Raw genomic sequence first — 24,339 nt, forward strand, 5'->3', positions numbered from 1 at the left:
TTTTCAGGAACATAAAGAAATAATTTAACCAACATGGATTTAGTATAAACCTGCTGTAGTTGCAACACTCTACGGCAACAGATTTTTAAATTCTAATTCAACAGATATAATTCATCACAAATTGCTCTCTATTGAAAGAGCCAAAAAGTTAATTTTCATAGCCACTCCACAGATATACAGCTGTTAATGCTTGGCCTGTCTACATTGGTCTTTCAGTAAAACAGCAAGGAATGTTAATTCAGAAACTGCCTAAATTAATCCAGATCAACCAAACAATAAATGAAGATAACATGCAATTGTTAAAAATAAACCTTCAAGAACTATGCATTTAAAATCTTACGGATTTTTACATATAAAAAATCAATTACATGTAGTAGTTAAAAAAGTAAATTGTTGTACCATCACATGATGCATGGAAACATATTTAGTAGCTATGTAAATATCAATCTGCTAAGCTTTAAGGGCAAGAGAAAGTTCTCACTAAGAAATGGTATTATGCTTCATTGCTAATATGTCAGTTAGTTGGTTATCAGATAAGCGAACTTACTCTTTAATTTAAAAAAACCCACATAAAGACAAACTGATGAATAGGAAACGATGGGAACAGAGTGAAATAAAGATAATGAACAATCAGATGGTTATTGCAAACCTTTATCTAAAGCGGTTTTAGCTGAAGGTTTTCAGGATTGTAAAATTCAATAGCCTTTTGTTTACTTCTCATACCACCAGATTTCATGTTTATATTAGGCAATTTTATAAAACTTTGAAAACTAAAAGAAATCAAGAAATAGCAAAGTACCCAAGAGCCTCTTCACTTTTCTTAATAAAACAACCATTGATAATAACAGAGATGAAGACTCTTATATTTTTCCACTTTATGATTTATTACTGACTAGTTTCGATGCACTACGTAATTTTCAAGTGCTTGAAATTGATGTAGTGCATGGGATCTAGTCAGAAATCAATCATTACTAAGCAGAAAATTGTAATAGTCTTCATCTCTGTTACCATGGAACAGTTCCACCACATCACACCTGAATCTGTAATTTATATAAAAACATTCATCTTGCAAACACAAGTACATCAATAATCTTTATTTTTCTTGAAAATATTGACATATTAACTGTAGGTTTAAGTTTGAAAAGCAGTATTGAGGCAGGCACATCACAACTTGAATGTCTTATCTAATTTTCCCTGATATAATGAACAGATGCCACTCTAATCTCCATATTTTAGGTTCTATTACTATAGTATTTAATGCGTTGTATTGCTTTACACCTACATATACATTTTAACATTTTCACAATGGATTTAAAAAACCGAAAAGACTGAAAATAATTGCAAAAATGATGAGCCAAACTACATGTACTCTGGAAAGTAACCCATCTTTCACAAACCTATTTTAACCAGCTTACACAAATGAAAACAGTGTCTGGATGAACATAACAGTTTCAGGTTTAATTTTGTAGAATTCCTTCACGATGAGGGTAAAAAAGAAACTTTACACTGCCACAATAAAGATTTAATATTTCACAACCATGGTTTCGAAGCTACGCATCGTCATCAGGTAACATACATCAACATTTTTTCAACTAATATAGTCTGGCTCCAAGAGGGTAGTAAGGTAGAGGAGAGGGGGTAAGTTGAGTGCAGGTGCAGCAATCTATTAGTGGGCTAGGGTAGGGGGAGGGTATGTATTGGAAGGTTACTGGCTCAAATTTGTGAAAGTTTACGTTAATTAAATGAAGAATACAATGTGACATTCCACCGTTCTTAGAAATAGCGGTGACAAAAAAAACAAACACATAGTGTTCTACATTTAATTACGGGGGGTGTTTGTCTACAATGGTTTGACCCTTATTAAGGGATGGTCGGTGATCATCACTGTCTTGGTGGGGATGGTGTTGGTGCGGATAGATATTGCAGTCTTCTAAGAATTTTAGAAGGGGGGAACAGGAGAGGTATAATGTTTCATTGACCACCTCAAACCTGTCAGGTTGAAAGGAAATTTCCAACTCCTCCAAAGCATTCAACCTGCGTCTTTTCATTTCAGTGTGAAAGATGTCTGCTGTGAAGTTACTGATGTGATTTTTATCTAAGAGGTGTTTGACAAATTGGGATCTGTTGTCTTTCCTTGTGAAGAATGAACAGTATTCTCTAATCCTAATATCGAATGTCCTCCCTGTCTGTCCAGTATAGATGGCGCTGCAGTCCGCACAATTGAATTTATAAACCTCACTTTATTGCATTATATCAATTTTTTCTTTGGGTGAACCTGTTATGTTTTTTTTAAATTATGGGTGCTGTAAAATGCTGTCTTGATTTTGTTTTTGGAGAGTATTTGTTGCATCCTAAGGGAAATGTGGTCAAGAAATGGAATTCTCTGCCATCGGTGCTCTTCCGGTTTAGATGAATGGTATATAGCTTTCTGTGTTTGTTTTTTGCTGAACATGTTGTCACTCATTTTCTCTCTGTACCCATTATTAACTGCAATTTGTTTCATAATATGGAGTTCCTCTTGTTTGTTGTGTGGTGACATTGGAATATTCCATTCCCTGTGTAACATGACATGAAGGGCTGCACGTTTTTGTGAATGGTGATGCTTGGATGTATTGTGGATAATTTGGTCAGAGTAACACATTTTTCTGTGCATTGAAAGTTGAGCCAGCCAAAGATTTGAGCCAGTAACCTTCCAATCACCTCCCTAGCCCACTAATAGGTTGCTGCACCTGCACTCAACTTAGCCCCTCTCCTCTATCTTACTCCCCTCTTGGAGTCAGACTATATAAGTTGTAAAAATGTTGATGCATGTTACCTGATAATGATGCGCAGCATTGAAACCATGGTCGTGAAATATTAAATCTTTATAGTGGAAGTGTGAAGTTTCTTTTTTACCCTCATCAGTGTCTGAACATTTTTTGAAAGGGTTTAATTATTTACATGGAAATATATATTTCATGTAAACCATAGCTTAATACCATTATAAGTTATCAATAAAGTCATAATGCCCAAAACAGCAAATTAATTTCAACTTTATAGTGAATCATCCAGTAATTTCATAATGTTACAAAAAACAGATTATTATTAAATCTCAATATTATTTTTTAGCAGAAATGATCTAACCGAAAAATCTACCGACTAAATCAGCAACAGTTTGAAAACAAAAATATAGATCCTAGCACAACCACTTTGATGCTTAATTTAATAACAATTTCAATAATTAAATATTTAAAACACACATTAGGGGCAAATTGCTTATTTTTATTATTATTTAACACTTCCTAAGGTGCTTTCATAGGGTAAGGAACTGGTTCCCTTGCCCTTATATGTGAATTTCAAACACCGTTCAGCTAAGTGTAAGCTTCTGCTTGATTTTTCTGCACTCAGACAAAAAATTGCAACATAACAAAAAAAGGGATACTGACATATGCAAACAAACCTATCGGAAAATAACAAAAAAACCAAGGATTATAAATAAAATGGTTGGAAAAATACAAGAATGAAAGAAACAGAAGGATGGGATGAGGAAGAATGCAATCACCGAGTTGGAAGATAGGTAGCAGAAAGTATGGAGACTAAAAAGGGATTCTCAGGATAATGAATCAGAGAATAAAGATGACAAAAAGTTACTTAGGTGATGATTGGTCAGGATTCATAAAGGGGAAATGCACGTGTGACGCTATTGCAGTATTAGGGTCACAAAGGAGCATAGAATATAATCAAAATGAATTTGTTTGTTTCGCTTATTTTAAAGTTATTGATAAGAGTTAATTGGGTAGATATATAGAGTTTGCTACAATGAGGTGCTTTAAGAGCTTCCATGGCCCTAACCGGCAAACACAGTAAATGATTTCTGACCATTATTGATAATACTACCTTGATCAAAAATTTCCCGGAATTTATTCAGAAAATTAAAAATACAAGTTTATTCATCTAAATCTATATTGTCCCCTTCAAAGTAATCCCCATCGACTGCAACACACTTATGCCAGCGCTTGATCCAATCCTCGAAACATTTTTTATATTCGGTTTTCGGTATGTCCATCAGTGCTTCCTGCGATTTTTCCATTACTTCCTCTCGGCTGCTAAAACGCGTTCCCCGTAATGGTTTTTTAACTCGATTGAACAGAAAGAAGTCACAGGGAGCCAAATCAGGTGAATTCGGTGGCTGTTGGATGGTATTTGTTGCATTTTTCGTCAAAAAATTACGAATAATGATAGCACTGTGCGACGGTGCGTTATCATGGTGCAAAATCCACGAGTTTTCTGCCCACATTTCTGGTCTCTTTCGGCGAATTGCTTCACGCAAACGTCTCATAACGCCCAAATAATACTCTTTGTTTACTGTCTGGCCTTCTGGCAAAAATTCATGATGCACTACACCGTTGTAATCCATGAAAACCGTCAGCATTGCCTTCTTTTTTGACTGAAAACGACGTGGTTTTTTTGGTCTCGGCTCATTTGGTGAACGCCATTCACTTGCCTGATGTCTGGATTGCGTGTCGTACTCATAAACCCACGTCTCGTCTCCAGTAATGATCCTTTTGATGAATGTGGGATCGGATTCAGCCTCGCAAATCATGTCTTTTGCGACGTCAACACGGTCTCTTTTTTGCATGAAATTGAGGTCTTTTGGCACCAACTTTGCTGCTACACGACGGAAACCCAAATCATTAACCACAATGTCTTGGGCGGATCCATAGGCAATGTTCAAGTCCTCCGCTATTTCTCTGATGGTTAATTTGCGGTTATTAACCAACATTTCTTTTACTTTATCAATTTTTTCACCGACTTTCGATGTCGATGGTCTGCCACTGCGTTCATCATCTTCGATTGACTCACGACCACTTCTGAACCGCTCGTGCCACTGGTAAACGACCGTTTTTTTTAGAGAATCGTTGCCGAAACACTTTTCCAACATTTCCAACGTCCGTGCGCCACTAAATCCGTTTTTTACGCAAAATTTAATACAAGTTCGTTGTTGCAAATTTAAATCCATTTCTGAAATTGTAAAAAATCGCCAACACACACAGAGATAGATGTACTCTTGGCTACGTAACTTTTGCAAATGTCAAGTTATGACACTAAGATTTAAAGGGAATATCAACAACAGATGTACCAATTTAACAAAAAAAACAGAACTCAAATCGGAACGATGGGAGCGCCACACGGTGGTTATTCCGGGAACTTTTTGATCAAGGTAGTATATAAGAAATGAATTTGGTTGTTAGTATTTTTGTGCCATAGAATACTTAAGCGAAGGTCTTCATTAAGAGCAGGAATTATTTTACATTGCTCCATAATTTCATCTTTGCTTCAGGCCTCTTGTTTCTTTTACATAGTAGCCAATAAATGATAATGATTTTTAGAACATGGATGGAAAATTCAACCATAAGATTATAATTACACTGCTGGCATATTCGACATGCATTAAAGGCAGTTGGAATTATAAAAACCTATCTTAACTTGGCTTGATAGCTATAGATGCAATCTTTAACTAAAGTCTTCATCTATGAATTATAATTCAGTTTTTTTCCAAACTAAGTGGCGAACCATTACTATTGTCTTAATGTTCTAAATATTCTAGAGTATGAAAGGCACTAGCTATGCAGTGACCATATTCTGACAGCCAAAAGATCACTAGATATGCAATCTTTTGCATGCATGTACTTCAAGGCATTGATAATTACTATCTTCCTGAAACTAGCAATAATCATGCATCTACTTCTTCTATGCTTGAAACTAAATGCAAACAATAAAATTGGCCAATTTTTTCCGGTGAATAAATTTGGCATTCAAGAAAACAAAGATGTAAACCACCAGTTTTGTAAATTCAGTTAAATCTTTCTTTTGGTAATAATAGATTTATTGGGGAGGTGACCGACAGCTGAGATCATTTGCACCATTAGGGATTGATGGGAAAAAAGGGTGGAGAGAAACTCGGCATCAGCATTAGCCTACTCTTATTGAAAGGTGCCAAGAGGTCCGCAGTTTAACGCTCCATCCGACAGATGTCATACTCACTCAAAGTGCTCTCCACAGAGCACCTTAAGTATGGATCGGGAAAATATTTGATGCCTCCAGGATTTGAACCCGCGCCCTCTCCGTTGGAAGCCTGTACGCTAACCTCCACACTACCCTGATCCCTGTTATACCTTTTTCAGAGCAATTCCACTCCTTTTGTTTTGACTGATATGCTTCAACACTGATAATGCCGACCCCGGTGGCGGCGGGGTAACGTCCTCGTCTGTCATTCCAAGGGTCGCGGGTTCGATTCCCGCCTGGGTGAGTTTCCCTCCATCTAGGGCTTGGGTGTTTGTAAATGTGACCATTGTTATCATTGTTAATAGTTCGATGTAAAGGCCAAAATGTGCTGTTTTCGGACTAATACTGAATAAATAAATAAATAATGATGAAGCTTCACACATTGGTAACTACTATCAAGGGTTGTACTAGATGTGATACAACCTTGAAAATCACATATGCTGAAACAGGCGAATATAATTTTGGCCAGTAGGTGACCTTATTGAGTGCACTGTACACTACAAACACCTGTTCAACATTGGAGGAAGGAGGCAAATGTGAAAGTTGAAAACAATATATTAATTCAATTACTGTCATGAGAGGGGGGGAGGAAGGTTGGCAGTTGCAGGATGGGGTTGATTGAGTTCGGCATGGAGTGTTATATAGCTTGACATTGAACAGGGAGTAGGAGGGAGTCCATGGTCATGTCAAAGTAACACACATTTAGGTATGTCCATAAGTTACTGAAGCCTTGATTCACATAAATCCTCTCTTTTGCACTGGGAAATTCCGTTCAAAAAGCTTCGGCTAAGCCTCACCAGTTTCTAAATTGGGAGAGCAGAAACATCTTATATGCAAAAACACACTAATGTATGAAAACTGTAATGGAAGACCTAAGTTTTAATCTCATTGCGATATTTCAATGTCTAAGAATAAAAATTAGTACTTGAAAAGCAACGATTTATGAATATTTGCTTTGCTGAGCACTGAGCATTAGGAAAAACAGTGTGAGTGTAAGAATATATATAAAGCTATTATCACCCAACAACTAATCTCTAATGAGGATTATGGAATCTTTTGTCAACAACTGCAACTTATTTTCATCATATTATCTAACTTTGGTGAAGATATTGCTTGTGGTGATACAAATTTCAACATTTAATTATCTGATAAAGAATCCAATGGTCTGACTCACACTGTTCCTGTTTTTTGTTGTCTTTAACTTGTATTGATTTAAAAGAGAAACTAATAGATTATATTGAAATGTAATGAAATAATTGACTTTGTAATTCCACACACTTTATTTAAAAAACACGACCCAGGTTTTGACGTTGAATGTCATCATCAGGTGGTGACGTTCAACGTCGAAACCTGGGTCGTGTTTTTTAAATAAAGTGTGTGGAATTACAAAGTCAATTATTTCATTACATTTCAATATGTTATGCAAATTCCATAAAGTTACGCCTGAGACAACAAATTTTTTTAATAGATTATAGTTTTGCTTTGACTGTTTCATTCAAAGCTTGCTCACAAAATCATTTGTGGCTAACGCCATTGATCTCGGCATTTATTGGTCTCGAGTTGCTATGTACAGAAAAGCATCAAATGCAAACTCAATTACATCACAATTACCAGAATAACTAAAAAATCTAAAATTTCTTCCCTCTATTATTTCCTGGTATGCCTTGCTTCATGTTTGAATTGCAATGTTTTTTTTTCACAACATTATGCTACTGTTGAAAAATTCTTTCCGAAGAAACTGGTAAATCGCTTAAGATTGAACCAGAGGGACAAAAATAGTAAAATTGTTTTGCCTAAGGTTTGAAGGTATACCCAAGAAATCTAAATACAATGTAACAAAAACCATCAAGTTGTGATGAAGATTAAACACACTATGAGAAATAAACATATCTGCACAGCATATTGAAATGTAATGAAATAATTGACTTTGTAATTCCACACACTTTAATTCCACACACACACTAAAGTGTGTGGAATTACAAAGTCAATTATTTCATTACATTTCAATATGTTATGCAAATTCCACAAAGTTACGCCTGAGACAACAAATTTTTCAAAAAAATTATATCTGCACAGGTTTATTGGTAATGTACAACACTTTTCGGTTCACAGAACCATCTTCAGGTACAAGACAAGATTCAAATTGTGAATTTTAGCGCCACTACTAATTTGCTGGTAACTATAAAAAAATTCAATCTCTTAAAGAAAAATTAAAATCTAAAGCTATTTCACAGTTATGCTCCCTTACCTCCACACACAAAAAAAACCCAAAAAGTGGTGTCGTCTATTGTTTGTAGATTATCTTTCCAATATTTTTATGAGAAAGAGAAATTTGCACTCTTCCACAGGTTTATTGGTAATTTACAGTGTGTTTTGGTTCACACAACCATCTTCAAGTAAAAGACAAGACTTAAATTTTGAATATGAATAAAAATGTTCACTTGTACCTGAAGATTGTTCTGTGAACCAAAATGCAACCAATACCAATAAACCTGTGGAAAAGTGCAAAATTAAACTTTCTTCTTATCTCATAATGACGAACTTTCACTACATCTCGCCAGCATCCGTTGAATATACTATAATACACTAGGTACAAGCTGAAGAACTTTAAATACTACTTTCCGATAGAATACAGATTGTTATTTAATAACAAACACTAAAAACTAGCCTACAGTAACTTGAAAACCTGGAAAGGGATGCATCTTTGATAATTATAAACGGCCTCCCTTTCAATTTTCCATGTGCATCTTTACTGTATGTTAATAACAAACATCAATGCATCATATTGACTTGACTGAACCCTTGACTTGAACAACACCTGTTGGCTGCTTTAATGCTATCAAGAAAAGGGGCACTAAAATGTTATTCAATTACCCAAAGTAATTTATACTAAACATAAACCAAATATGAAGTTTGTTTTCACTACCTATTGATAGAGACTATTGCAATATATTTCTGCCTAATATATTTCCATTAAAATAGGAGGGCAAAAACTAGAGCAGGCAGAACAGTTTATATATCTTGGAAGCGTTTTGTAGTAGATTGTAGATAGATAGATAGATAGGGGTCTTTATTTGGGTGAAATTGAGACCCAATGGTCCCTTCTTCCATTTAACCCATGAAGTAGTAGATAGATAGATAGATAGATAATGGTCTTTATTTGGGCGAAATTGAGACCAAATGGTCCCTTCTTCCATTTAACCCATCGTCATATACATATTATATTAGCCATTTAAACTTACAGTTACATTCAAATCTAAACATAAACACATAGAGATAGACATAAATTCATTAATCCAAATTTGCACATCGAAAAGAAAAAAGTATATACATATATATAGACACACACATACACATACATACACATACACACACATATATACCTATATGCATACACATACATACACATAGTATACATACATATCCACACACACATACATATACACACATAAAACATACATACAAGCATTCATACACATGCATAAATACATACATAAGTACGCACATACACACCCATACATACATACATATACATATATAAATTAAGAATACTCCTTCAAATACTCAAATTAAATGACAGTGAAGATAGAGGACAATAAAATGAGGAAAGTCTAAGCAAAGAATGAGGTTTGTGGGAAAAGCTAGGGAAAGCGTGGCATTGCTCAACTAGTAAAAACCCACGCAGGAAAAACACCCACGAAGAGAAGGGGGGTGTGAAAAACCTGCGAAAACCCTATTAATTAGAGGAAAGATACATGTACATTGTAACAATCATTTTTACAGAGTATACATATTATTAAGTTACTGAAATTGAATTGGAGAAATTAAATACATTGACAACACATGCGGAGTAATGAGAAGCGTGATGTTTCTAAAAATAATTATGCAAACTCCTACCACTTGAGATGACAAAACAAAAAGCAGGGTAAAAAACAAAGTAGACACAGTGATCTGTATAACAGCTGAGTGGAATGACGGAGGGATACTGGTTAAGTTAAGTACCTGAGGAAAATGAACTTGTGAAGTGCTCTTCTAAATGTTGTTGTTGATGAAGAGTTTTTTATGTCATCTGGGAGAGAGTTCCACAGACGGCATGCTGTAACATGAAAAGATTTGTGATAGATTTCCGTGCGATGGTGTGGGACAAGAAGTTTATTATTACCCCTGGTATTTCTGTTGTGGATTGAGTTGATGAAGAGGAAGTTTTTGTATAGATAATTAGGGGTGTGCTTTGAAAGTATTCCGTAGAGAAGTGAAAGAATATGTAAATGCCTGCGGCCTTCTAGCTTTAACCAGGATATTCTATTAAATGAGTCGGAAATATGATCGTACTTCCTAAGATCACATATGAACCGCACACAGGAATTATGGGTCTTCTGGAGTTTGGTTTTTAGTTCGCCTGAAAGGTCTTGGTATACTACATCACAGTAATCAAAGTGGGGTATGAGAAGAGTGGACACAAGAAGCATCTTTAAGGAGGGGGGAGCAATGTGCTTTAACCTTTTCAGTGAATGCAGGGATGAGTTAATTTTTCTGCAGATAGCAATTGCATGATCAGTCCAAGATAATGTTTCATTTATGGTTAAGCCTAAATTATTTACTGTCCTTAGGTATGGTATGATAGATCCTTGCAATTTTAGTGGTGGTAGTTTATCAATACTTATTTTAGAATGTATTTTATGGTATCCAATTATGATGGACTGACTTTTGATTGGGTTTATTTTCAATACATTTTTTATTCCCCATAGTGACAAAGCAGCCAGATCTGCATTAATTTCGTTTATAATTGTAGGTAGGTCTTGAAGGCGGGAATGGTGATATATTTGTAAATCATCGGCATAAAGGTGATGATTGCAATTTAAAATGCATTTACTAATATCGTTTATATACAGGGAAAAAAGCAAAGGTCCAAGAATGGATCCTTGTGGAACACCCCTGTGTATTTGAAGCCAGTTAGAGGATGAATTAGGTGTAGTGACACTTTGGAATCGGTTACTTAGGTATGAGCGAATCCACAGTAAAGACGAGGAAGAAAAATTCAGGTTTTGAAGTTTTGCTAAGAGAATATCTTTGTCAATAGAGTCGAAGGCTTTGGTAAAGTCTAGGAGAGTCATTATTGTCACCTCTTTGCGATCCATGGATAGTCGGATGTCATCTGTTATTTTAAGGAGAGCGGTAGCTGTGCTGTGAGAGGACCGAAAGCCAGACTGTAGAGGATCAAGTAAGTTATTTTCATTCAGAAACTTTGAAATTTGTTCGTGAATGAGTCTCTCGAATGCTTTTGATAAAGGAGGCAAGATGCTGATTGGTCTGTATTCAGCAATGTTAGTGGGTGTGGATTTTTTGGGGATGGGACGGACGAGGGCACGTTTCCAGAGGGAGGGATATGTTTCAGTTAGAATAGACCAATTAAAGATATGAGTTAAAACAGGAAGTACAATGGGAAGTAACTTTTGTATGAGAATAGCTGAAATTCCGTCCGCTCCATCTGAGGAGGACTTGATTTTTTTGAGGGCCTGGAGGACTTCCATTTGTGTGACGGGAGAAATTTTGAATGAGCTTCCAGTAGAAACTGGAGTTGGTTCAGAATTTTGCAAACTGTATATGTATTCATTTTTTGCATTAAAGTCGATTTCCGTCAGTGGGGTTGTGAATAAACGGTTTAGGTCGTCTGGAGAAATGTCAGCAGGTAGGGAGTGTTGATTTTTAGTTTTTCCGACACCAAGGTACTTCAAGCTTTTCCAAATATGTGACGGGGGCTCTTTAGATATTTGGAAGGCATATCTGATTTTGGAATTTCTAATGACTTGTTTAGTTTTGTTACGCAGTTTTTTGTAGATATTGAATACATTTTCGTTTTTATGTTTTTTAAACAGGCTATAGACTGCGTCACGCCTACGCATCAAGTATTTTATTTCATCTGTTATCCAAGGGGAGCGTGGTTTGGACAGTTGGATTTTTCTAAACGGTGCATGTTTGTCTCCTAGATTATATAAGAACGTATTAAATAGTTCTACTTTTTTATCTATGTCGTTGATGAATTCTATAGACTGCCATGGAATGGTAGCCGCATCGGATACCAGGTATTTGTCATCTATGGACTTGAAATCGCGAGTAAGAATGAATTTCTGCTTAAATTTAGGACATCTAACTGAGTATGCTAAAAATAACACATCATGCATGGATATTCCTGGGGCAGAAAGTTGCCCATATGTTGTGATTTTGTCAGGGTTGGCTGTAATTATTGCATCAAGCCAAGTAGCTGATGAAGATGTATGATGGGTAGGTTCTAGGGGAAGTATACTAAGACCGAGGGATGACATAGAGTTAGTAATTGTTTTAGAGTCATGAGTTGAGGAAAGAAAGTTGGCATTGAAGTCACCAGTAATAATAACATGGTCATAGTTCGGAATGAGGGAAGATAATGCTTCTTCCAAGTCGGAAAAATAACCTATCTTGGGTGGGCGGTAAACTATGCCTAAAAGAATTTTTTGTAGGTTGAAGGTTATCTCTAAGAATGCAAACTCGGGTCTTTTGCAGTAAACGGAAGAACTTTTTGATATAATTTTGAATGAGAGATCTTTTCTCACGTAGACACCTACGCCTCCACCACCCTTGCCGATACGATCATGTCGATAGAAGTTGTAGCCAGGAATGTCGATGGATGAGGTAGGCATATGAGGCTTAAGCCAAGTCTCAGCGATGGAAATTGCATGAACGTCGTTGTCAGGTAGAAGTTGACACAATTCGTCAAGGTGCGCAGAGAGACTTTGGGCGTTGAGGTAAATTATTTGAAAAGAACGAGGGTGAGATCTAAAAATGCTGCATAAGGTTAATTGATTGTTAAAGAATTTACTTGGAGCCACGTATCGTTCACGTAGATCAATGGTTGCAGAGGAAAGTCTTCGAGACGTATTTTTACCTTCAAGTTGGAAAGAGACGAATTCCGGTGCCAGAGGATTTAGGGATCTGTGGTGGCTTTTAGGGAAAAATTCTGGTGCAAAAGGGTCTAAGGGCGAAAAGGTTTGGGAAAATCCGAACCGGTATTTTGTGGGTAGTTGGGTAAAATGTGATGACTCAAGGTCATTATCGGGGAATTCAGTCGTGTATGAGGGACAAGGATTAGCGATGTTACCTGTGGGGGTCAAGGTATTTTGAGTGGAAAGGAGTGGGAGAGCATCCTGCGGTGATGGTGTTACTGGCGGGGTATGGCCGAGGGTGTCCTGCCGTGGGGGTAAGGTAGTGGGTATGCGATAATGAGTTTGGGAATTTGGGAAGGCGTAATGGCTTACGGGTGACGACTGGGAAGTTATGTTTTTAGGAACCTGAGAGCCAAAAGAGGGGTTCATCATACTTCTTAGATAAATACTGGAAATAGCGAAGCTATCTAGATTAACACAAGCAGAAGCATAAGAGGAAAGAATTAAAAATATTAAAGATCTAAGTATTTACAAGATTAAAAGCATTGGTACGTTAATAGCGATACACTGTATTTGTTAAGGTAGTCTACGAGATTGTTCAGAAAAGCACTAGATGGGATAGGCGCTAAGCACTGCACTACGCAAAGACTAAACAATTGCAGGGGACAAGTAAATAAATATCCTGCAAACTCAATTGAAAGGAAGGCACTATCAAGTGAGATATGGGAAAAGCATTACGCACTGACACTAAATAAATTTTCACTAAATTACTTCTAAACACAGCACTACGGGATGATTATTCAAATGGGAAAAAGAATATAAAACACTATTTAAAGGGGAGGCACTATTTAAGACAACTAGGGGAAAAGCACTGGGCACTGACACTAAATCACTTTTCACTTGATGACTTCGCAACGTAGATCAGGAACAGGTGAGCTGGATCAAGGAGCAACAGGGTATAGAAGGTTAGAGATGCAGGAGTAAGATGTGGTGGGAAGTCAGTAGCACAGAAAGAAAGAAGGCAAATCAGGAGCAATTTCCAGAGAGTGGGCGACGAGAAAGTAGAGGCACAAAGCACTGAAGGCAGGAATTTCGAGTACCAAAAGGTAAGAGTGCGGCGCGGTAAGGTACTATGAGGGAATGTGTTCGCGGTAGTAAAGAGAGCACTGGCAAGTCACAAATCACTGTATTTAATTATTTTAATCTATCAGCAAGCGGTTGGTCAAAAATGCTCGTGGTAGGCAAGTATGCCTTCAAGGCAATTCACACACTGAGTTAGCGGCGTCCGCTCCTCGATGAAATATTGCGAGAGTTATAATCAACACTCGCCTGCTGCATGTCTCCTTCATTTGATACATAAATCCTGGAGCCATCAGGTTTTAAAATAGTTATTTTACCATCTTGTGTCCATACGTTCTTCGGCCCGGCGAGATCTTTGGCGGCAAGTAACAGACGCTTCCTAGTGGCTGTGAGTGACTCTGTTATGAGAAACCCGCTCGCTTTTAGGTTTCTTTTGGCCCTCCACACTTGATCCCTATCTTGATAGGAGATAAACTTTACGATGATGGGTCGAGGATACTTGTGGGATTCCTTAAATGGACCTATCCTGTGGCTTCGGTCAAGGGACATGGGGTTCACGCTTACCTTTAATTTATTAATGAAGAAATCTGTGGCTACACGCAAACAGTTCTCACCTTTTTCTTCATTGATCCCATGTATAAGAAGACAATTTCTTCTCGAGTACTGCTCAAGATCATCGAGGCGGTAGTCAAACCTGGAGACGCGTTCTTCAATGTCCTTCAACCTTTCAGAAAGATGCTTTAGGTCTCCGTTGATTCCATTTCGAAAGCTGATAAATCTTTCTTCGAGCGACGTAATTTTCACCATCTTTTCTTCGGAGCCGTCCTTCTTTGCCGTTTCCAGCTCTTCTTGGAAACTCGCCATGGTTTTGTTTATTGTTTCCAGCATGGACTTTAACTCGGCGTGGTCATGGGAATGATCGTCCTTTGGTCCGTTATGGTTGACCTTGGGAGGCATTGCAGCAGCGAGTATTGTCTGGGAGTGAAAGTGGGACGGAGCGACCGCTAAACACGTCAACCCTCTACGAGCATTCAAGGAAGACGACATACGTAGTAGGGACATAAGGAGATGAATTGCCCTAGGAATAGAGGCTTTCCCAAGGAGAAGGGAGTTGATGACAGGGACTTTGAGTAAGGAGGTTAAGAAAAGGCTGTTACTCTTTGATATGGAGCGTAGTTATGTTTGGCACTGAAACTACGGCACGGTCACTGAAGCTGGACATTAGAAGTAGACTGGAGGCTATTGAAATATGGGTGCGGAGAACGATGGAGAAGGTGAAATGGACCAAAAGAAAAACAAATGAGGAAGTACTTGGTATGGTGGGCGAGGTGAGGGGTTTGTTGGGATAAATTCTAAGGAGGCAGAAAAAATGAATAAAGAGTGTATTGGTCAGCAGCGGGATGTTGAAGACTGTAATAGAGGGGAAAATGTTAGGCAAACGAGGAATGAGCAGGAACAGGATTGGGATGTTGGACGGGATGAAGGAAGTACACAGGGATGAAGAGGGACTTAATGCAGAGAGATGTGGGGTTGTGTTTCGTTAGGAAATATTTTTTTGGTAGTTGTGCCCTTCGACAATCAACCTTAACCAAGAGATTACCTTAGAATAATAAATCTGGAATTCCGAATTCCTTCACCAGAAAAAATAGACTAATTTTATTGTTTGTATTAAGTTTCAAGCATGGAAGAGTTAGATGCATGATTACTGCCAGTTTCAGGAAGATAGTCGTTATCAATGCCTAGAAGTACATGCATGCAAAAGATTGCATATCTAGTGATCTTGTGGCTGTCAGAATACCGTCGCTGCACAGCTAGGGCATTTTATACTCCAGAATACTTAGAACATTAAGACAATAGTAATGGTTAGCCACTTAGCTTGGAAAAAAACTGAATTATAATTCATAGATGAAGACTTTAGTTAAAGATTGCATCTATAGCTATCAAGCCAAGTTAAGATAGGTTTTTATAATTCCAACTGCCTTTAATGCATGTCGAATATGCCAGCAGTGTAATTATAATCTTATGGTTGAATTTTCCATCCATGTTCTAAAAATCATTATCATTTATTGGCTACTATGTAAAAGAAACAAGAGGCCTGAAGCAAAGATGAAATTATGGAGCACTGTAAAATAATTCCTGCTCTTTATGAAGACCTTCAGCTTGAGTATTATATGGTACAAAAATACTAACTACCAAATTCATTTCTTAAATGGATAGGGCATTCAATAATCTCCAATTTGCTTGACATGAGGTATGTTGGGAAAGTATGAGACCCTGGAATAACTGTGTGAGGTCCCAAGGGGAGTACTTCAAACGGGACTAAGGCCTCATTGTTCAAAGTAGGCTATTTTTCTCAAAATATTGCAGGGCTGATAACCTTCTGAACAGACCTTGCATTGCAAAGGATCTGTGTTTACCACATATTGTACAAACCTTGCTTTTAGAAGGAGCCTCTGCCTCCTCCATTTCCAAATGCAAGTCCTCCTCTACTTCCTCTTCTTCCTCCTCCTCATCCTCCTCCATTTCACCATCATCTTCCATCTTCTCTGACCCTTGTGCCTCAGGAGCACAGTGGCCAAAGCCAGCCCCCGGAGACTGCCAACCACTCCCGGGTGGAAGAGAAGATATCGTCAATCTTTCAATATCAGGTGGCTCTGGTAATGAGTGTAGTCGGCAAAGCTCACGCAGAAGAATTTGAACTTGATTTATAACCTGTGAGAGACAGTATATCATAAAATTTAAAATCTCTTCGTCTACTATAGCAACATAATGATTTCATAAGAAAGGTATCAGTATTTAACTTACATGATTATCTCTCCCAGATGTGTTACTGAGAATTTGGACAGCATTTGTTATACTGGTTTCTTCTGAATCAGCAAACCAAACAGGTGGAGTAGATGGATAAGTTTCCTAAAATATGGCAGTAGATTTGCTTAATTAAACTTTCTTCAATAAACTTAAATTGAACCAAACAAACTTTTATTCCTTTCAGATACATAAGAAAATTACACAGTAATGCAATCCAATGAAATTAACTTCCAAATTACTCAAAACAACATTCTCCGGCTTTACTATTTCTGAAACGGTTAAGACTAGCCTGGGTATACCATCTATCAAATAACTACACTCCCATATCTACCTATTAAAAAACAGAACATGGAGGAGTACACCCAAACAATGTGCTCTTGATAAGTTTTAATGCTTCTTTTCCCACAAAACAAACATGGAATAATTTTCTCTGTGATATCATGCAACTGAAACAATGTTTTAAGTGCATTAAAGAACATAGGAACAACTGCTGGTGTCAGCAAACAAACTTCATGAATTCACTTTTTGTGAAATGATAATCACTACACCAATTATTTTGTAATTATTGATGCTTATAGAATCGTAATTAATATTTAATGCTTGCATCCGCAACACTACACTCAATGCATTTGACCTGCCTTATGTTAGTATAAAAACAAATACAGTGGTTTAATAAGTAATATCAACGAGTAAATTGTAATATCCAATTCCAAACTTGAAAACAACATGCAACATGTTGGCAAAAATTCAAAAAAACATTAACAGTCTCAAATATAATGCTACAGGTTTGCATGTCTATAACAGAGATCCCAAACTGCAGCCCACATACTGGATATCTCATGCAGGTATCCCTTAACCTCAGCTTGGCCAAGATATTACTGTAGTACAAAGAGGCCACAGAAAAATGTATGACAATATTCTAGATAGTCATCCACTCATGAGTCAAAGAATTTCATGGACACAACAAAGGAGCATAAATCTTATAGCTCACTACAGCTATAGGCTCTCGCTTTGCTCGCTACTTATTCAAATGTATGTACCTGCAGATATATAGAATACTTTTATTTTCCAAGTGCTTGTGTACTACAAGCAGCAACTATCAGTTTCAAAGTTGTCATTTCATATTATGATGGCATTAGTAATGGATACATTTTACTTTTCCACACAACTGCATTAGAACAATGATGAATCAATTCAATGAAAACATTTTAAACACAAGAGTGTGCTTCATATTTGACCCATTTCTCACAGCAGCATAGCATTTATTTTTTTGTCAGAATGTTGATATCATCATAAGTATTCTAACAATCAGTGTTTTACTTTCTACAGACTATTACATAGCATAAATACTCTTAAAGATCCCTTCTACAATAGCATACATTTTACATTTTCCACCATAACACGCCATTCCTTTCCTAATGTCACTATTTATTTTTTAAGGATTTGCAAGATTATAATATTATTTCTACATTTCAGTGTATTAATCGTTTCCAATTTCTTTACATCAAGTCACTTGAATCATGGCAGTGTTATATGACAATAGTAAGTGATTATTTTTTAAGATTTAAACCAAGGGACCTCTACATCACACCATTCCCTTTTAAGTAACATTCTCAAAGCTCCACAGAAAATATTTCATTGTTCAGTCCTAGGAGGGAGAAGGAAGAAAAGTCGCAATTCAGCATATAAACCAAGCCATCACATACCAGCAAACACACAATGATTAGCATTGTGAGCTTCATTAATGTTCGCCAGATGCCCGAGATGTCTTCTTGGTGAACCAGGTTTTATATAAAGGGGAAAAATTCAAGAATCGTAATCATAGGGGGATATCAAGTGTAATATGGTGAATAATCGCTATTCTAAATCTATAGCTTTGAAGAAAAACATACGCACAATGAATATTCTGGGAAGGTGAGTAGGTCTTATCTGGCATATATTGTGATTGATTATTAACGCATTTATCAACATAACGCTCACGTAAAATCAACGTTTACCCGCGCTATAAAGGCAAATGAACCAATATTTGAGTATATCCAAGAGGTTTCATTGGACTGAAATGCGATGAAATAGTACTGATAACGACCCGTACGCGAATGTAATTCGATTTCATTCATACTTCATCGCCATTTTTAAGAACTCGCTGGCACAAAATATGAAATAGGAAGGCCAAATGGACTTGCTGAACTTTTAATGACAGTAAAATGTCTTATAAACAAACAAAGTTAATTCAAAAACTTGTAAATAATGGCCAATCTACAACGTAAAACGAAGTTACTAATCTTGGGGCACACCCGAAAATTATCAAACACAATCAATTATCACAATTATTGAGCATTCGACTATAACAACTGCTAGGATTACAAGGATTTTAAAAACGACGATTTTCATGTCCTAATTTTTCAAGTAATTGTTGTGCTAAACCAATGCGCTTCTATTTCAGAAATCAAATGTTTACACAACAACAATTTAGAATGTCATAATATTCCAAAATGATCCAACTATGTTAACATACTAAAGTTTCAATCATGATTTACGAAACGGGTAGTTCCGATTAGTAATACTGCTACAGTGAACAGCTGTCTTCTAGGTCGTGAATATCGATTACCATTAATGTTTACAGTATTCTCCCAAAAACAACAAAACATTTAGAAGGATTGGTGTAGCAGGGCTGAAACCGAAGTGGAAATCCTCTAGCCCTATAAATACGAACACAAACCACTGCGTAGGTACATTAATTGTAATAGTTAACAGTGACCCGATAATCGCCATTATGGTGTCCCAAATGAGAAAACAGAGATGGAAGGTAAATATGGGGCAAAGTAAATAATAATTGAATACACATGCAATTCAATGATACATTAAAACCTAAATGAATAATGCCACATTCGGCGCATAAATACACCAAATAACACGATAAAAAGATCGACCATTTTGAATGCAGTTAGTGCAAAAACCCGCAATACAGATGATATCACGCATAGATCGAATAAATAATAATAACATATGTCCAGTGATTAAGAAATCATTTCACATTAGAAATCTTAAACTGGCTACTGACGCGCTAACAGAATTCCAGGAAGGTTCCGCAGTGCGTGTTATGAAAAATTACAGCTGTTTCATCCGCAAGGCATTTAATCGTCCCGTCAACGTTTGTTATGAATAGATTTAAGGTAATCTGGTTGGACAAAGTTTTAATAAAAAATTAAATGCCACGAATTAATGTAATTTCACAATACAAGGGAATTAAATTCTTTTTCATATTTATGACATTACAATCGGCAACAAACATGATGAAACTACGTTGGAATTGTTGCATAACATGGAAAATGTTACACGGATTAGGACATAAAAGAACTAACATAATATTACAAGTACCGTTGTCAACTAAACCAAACGTAGAATTACGTATTGTAGAAACGTATCTTAAGAAATACTCCGACTGCAAGGGGGGCATTTATTTCAGCAATCCAAACATAAAACACAAACACTGCTGGGTACAAAAATTTGACAGTATGTCTAATGTAATGAAACGAACTGTCACATCAACATTTCGAAACACTTGTTTTACTTTACAATTACGGCTGAAATTCATGCATCATGACCTTTAGCATAGAGAACTTGATAACCAAAACGACCAGTAATAAAAAGTAAACACACTTACCGTAATATTGGCGTGTATTTCGTATTTCTTTCCGCTTTTACCAATAAATCTACAATTCAGCTCATCCACACTAGCCGTAACGATTTGAAAACGGTCATGATTCTTGGGAAAGACTGCCTCTAAAGTTTTAATTTCTTGTTTAAGAGTGTTTAAACAAGCCATCTGAAAATTAACTAGTCATATGAAGTCCCTAAATAATTAGAACAAATTGACCATATAACTACAAATGCGATACAATGTTCACTCCCAAGAAAATGGCGGCAGCAAATGGTTCGGGTGAATTCGGTATCGGTCGTACGAGGTCTTCAGTTCATTACTTCGTTCTACGCACTCGGCGTGACCTTCAGATTTCTACTTAAAATGATAACAGCTACGTTTCACCACTGGTAATAATTATAACAAATGATTAATACACTGCATTTCGACAGTATACACCCTGATATCGGAAAACAAATACCCAAGAACTAAGGGCACTTTCTCGGGAGCTTTCTGAAGTTATAAAACATACGACTGCCAACCCTCGTCACTTCAAATTTTCGTTATTCATGTTTGTTGCCGTGTCAGATGCCGCAATAGCAAGCAATAACTTCAGTTTAATTTGTTTATGGGTATTTATAACTATTTTGTAAATGGTTTATGATTGTAAACAATAAACATTTCACGCATTCTGCCATGAAAATTTTGGATCAAATTCGGTGATAGCAGACGAATAATGGAAGAAGTTGTTCTATTGCCTGGTACAGAAGCTGACGGTGCAGTACGGTGGGAAGGTAATGACAATTGCAAAATGTGTATTGTAAAGCTTATTTACACACGGTTCATTCTCGTATGATCGCCCAAACTCTGATGTTTTCTACCCGCATATGTGTAATAATAATGATTGTTTGCCAATTATCTTCTAGGAAAATTTGTATGGGACCGAAGGCATGTTCTGGAATTGATAAAAGAATATAGAAACATGGAAAATGAATTCAAAGACCATACCATTAAGAGAAAAGTCATATGGCGAAAAATAGCGCAAAATATGAAAAAGAATGGAATTTGTGTGTCGTGGGAGTTGTGTGATAAAAAATGGAGAAATCTGAAGCAGACATTCAGGGCCATTCGTACTAGTAAAAGGAGCGACATATCCATGCGTCGATGGGAATTCTATAGTGAACTTGAAGGCATTTTCAAAAATGATGAGACGCTTAACAGAAGTATAATGAGTCCGGTAGACACCCATGGAGAAGCCCCTGATGATAGCGTGGATGTTATGTCAGAAATTGACGACTGTAGTGATAGAGAAATCAATGACGAAGAGGGAGAAACTAATACTAAAGACAACTATTCCACCGAAGATTCCGTATCTCGTTCAAAAATGCGGGAATGTGATGTCGCTCCATGGTGGTTTAAGGAATTCTTGATTAGTTATCGTGAAGACGATAAAGCTAGGACAGCCATGGTAGAAACAATGATGCAAGACATAGTAAAGCTAGAAGACAGGAAGTGTCAATTATTGGAACACCTTTGTGAAATGATATCTCATTCGAAATAAAAGCAGCCCTTATAATGTTAATTTGATGGTTCCTCGTGTGAACATAGGGTGAGACTTATAATAGTGTATTTTAAATGTACATAATTTCATTTGAGGTGCTTTGTGGAGGGTATTTGAGTGAGTACGCCGTCCGTCGGATGGGACGTTAAGCTGCGGACCCCTTGGCGCCTTTCGTAAAGAATTGGCTAATGCCGACGCGGTGTTTCTCTCCACCCTTCATCCTCCTTTCCTGTACATCCTTAAAGGCGCCAATGGCCTCAGCTGTCGGTCGCCTCCTCTAATACTACTACTCGAATTTCATTACTTATGCCCCTGTAACTGAACTCTCTAAAAGTAAAGTCTGCCTGATACCGGTATTAGAAACCAGGATAGAAGTCGATTAATAATATACTTCACGAACGTAATAGAGTGAGGACCCGAATGCATCATTAGGCTGAGATGAGAAAATCTGATGAGTTTATACACAAACGGCTCAATATATTTCTGGAGGAGAGTATTTTGTATGATCTTATTTGCTTATAAATGTTGTTTTTACAGGAAATACAATTGTTTTACCCACAAAAAATGCTCTTGATGATAAATACAAACACTAGCTACAAGAACAATAACGAGAAATATCAAAATGTGTTCCCATTCTTAAAGCATAGGTACCTAAATAGAGCTGACTTTTGGTCATCATCACTTGGTCAGTGTCAGCCTTATTACGTTCATTGAAAAGCAATTCAATTCGTTGTTTAAAAAATGTATGGGTAATCGTATTCCATATCAGTTTTAAGCATAACTGAAAGCTTTCTTTGGAAGATGTGATGCAAAGAACTTCTTCATTTAAAAACTATAGACTTCTGTATATCTTGTATTGTGGCACTTGCTATACATTGGTCCCCCAAGTCTCTATAACATGAGTCATCCTACTGTTTGATGTATTTCAAATCCTTGATGCATGAAAATAAAGGATATAATTATTAAGAAATAAATCACTTGCGCATTTTAGAAATGGCATGACAGGCTATCTGTATTTAGAAAACAAGATCAAAGAATGCCTGCTAATTCTAGATTTCATATGTAATCTTTAATAATGATCTTTGGCCCATTAAAGTCAAGGTGTCTAAGATCATTAGTTTTAGCAGCAAAGACTAATAAATACAAATAGTGATAAGCTAGGGTAGCTTTCTAGTGTTGCTGCATTTGGACTCACTCATTACACGCATAGCATCACATGAAAACTTCGCTAACATATGCAATTGGTAAAATTTTCCAGGAATATTTAAGGTTTAATGGACAGACTTATTGTAGAAAATAATCCAGGCTAGGTAAGTTGGCCATTTATGGCAGTTCCCCAAAAAAAAACCCCAGGGGTGGAAATTCCCTTTCTTAGGATGCATTTCCCTTAAAGTACAAAGAATACTGCTGAAGGACAAGGAGAAACCTACCTTCTACCAAGGACTAACTGCAAAAGCCTTCTTTGCCATATCATGAGTTAACTCGTTACATAGGAGTGAGTATATAACTGCAGTGTTGACTGTAATGGGGTATACACACTCGTACATAGGCCAGAAGGAAGATAAAGACAACAGTAAAAGAACACCTGGCGTGCCACAGGAAGAATGATGACTCATCCCTCTTCACCAAACCTCTCATCAATTGCGGCCAGGGAAGTGACTATCCAGCATTCAACTTACGGAGAGGAGGTGACGCTGCCTGGTTGTTCAGAAACGGCTACAGATCCCACACCATGCTATTTCGGGAAAGGATGTTTTAACCAACGAATTTTGATAGCTTGCTCTATCCCCCTTTCTGCATTTCCCAATGACAAACCCCCTCCCCCCCAACCAACCCGTCACCAATCTGCCCTACATCAGGCCATTAATGGTCTCCCATAGTCCACCTAATCACCATGCCACCAACTGGTGGGCTGTCGTATGACATCCCCCTAGCCTTTCCCCCTTCATCATTTCCTTCCTTCCCCAGACCCAGCCTTTTTCTCTCCCACACTCCAAATATCCTTCAGTTGTTCTCTCCTCCGACCCTCCCCTTTTCCCCAGCACTTGGGTATACCTAATGTGTGTGTTCAAAAATTTCCATATTACTGGAAGATGTTATGCTGTAATGAAACCTAGATCATAATAAAAAAATTCAATGTGGAAAAGCAAAATGTCTTCTTTCATCATGAAGAATTTTTGCCATACTATGCTATGGTTGAAAATTTGGCATGAATTCACTCTCAAGTGATAAGAAAGCTTCTCATATACCTGACATACCACGTTTAAGAACTAGATGAAATGAAC

At 37.0% G+C, this 24,339-nt stretch overlaps 2 protein-coding genes across 3 annotated transcripts in view; one reads left to right on the forward strand and one right to left on the reverse strand.

The window, feature by feature from the left end:
* Positions 1-20,989, reverse strand: part of LOC139695494 (ubiquitin-conjugating enzyme E2 Q2) — a 39,450-nt gene extending 18,461 nt beyond the window's left edge. For both annotated transcript variants that reach the window (XM_071594286.1, XM_071594285.1), the window contains exons 1-3: positions 20,518-20,989; positions 16,851-16,955; positions 16,479-16,757 (exon numbers count right to left, since the gene is read on the reverse strand). In XM_071594286.1, the coding sequence (XP_071450387.1) occupies positions 16,479-16,757; positions 16,851-16,955; positions 20,518-20,679 (546 nt within the window). In that variant the 5' untranslated portion in view covers positions 20,680-20,989. The remainder of the gene's footprint in view (positions 1-16,478; positions 16,758-16,850; positions 16,956-20,517) is intronic.
* A 73-nt stretch (positions 20,990-21,062) lies between these two features.
* LOC139695495 (uncharacterized) lies at positions 21,063-22,075 on the forward strand. Its single transcript, XM_071594287.1, has 2 exons — positions 21,063-21,287; positions 21,420-22,075. Exons 1-2 carry the CDS (start codon positions 21,230-21,232, stop codon positions 22,052-22,054), a joined length of 693 nt encoding a protein of 230 aa, XP_071450388.1. The 5' UTR covers positions 21,063-21,229; the 3' UTR covers positions 22,055-22,075.
* Positions 22,076-24,339: the final 2,264 nt, after the last annotated feature.

The sequence above is a fragment of the Hetaerina americana genome, unplaced genomic scaffold, assembly GCF_022747635.1.
Source record: "Hetaerina americana unplaced genomic scaffold, ioHetAmer1.1.p SCAF_6, whole genome shotgun sequence".
Lineage (NCBI taxonomy): Eukaryota > Metazoa > Arthropoda > Insecta > Odonata > Calopterygidae > Hetaerina > Hetaerina americana.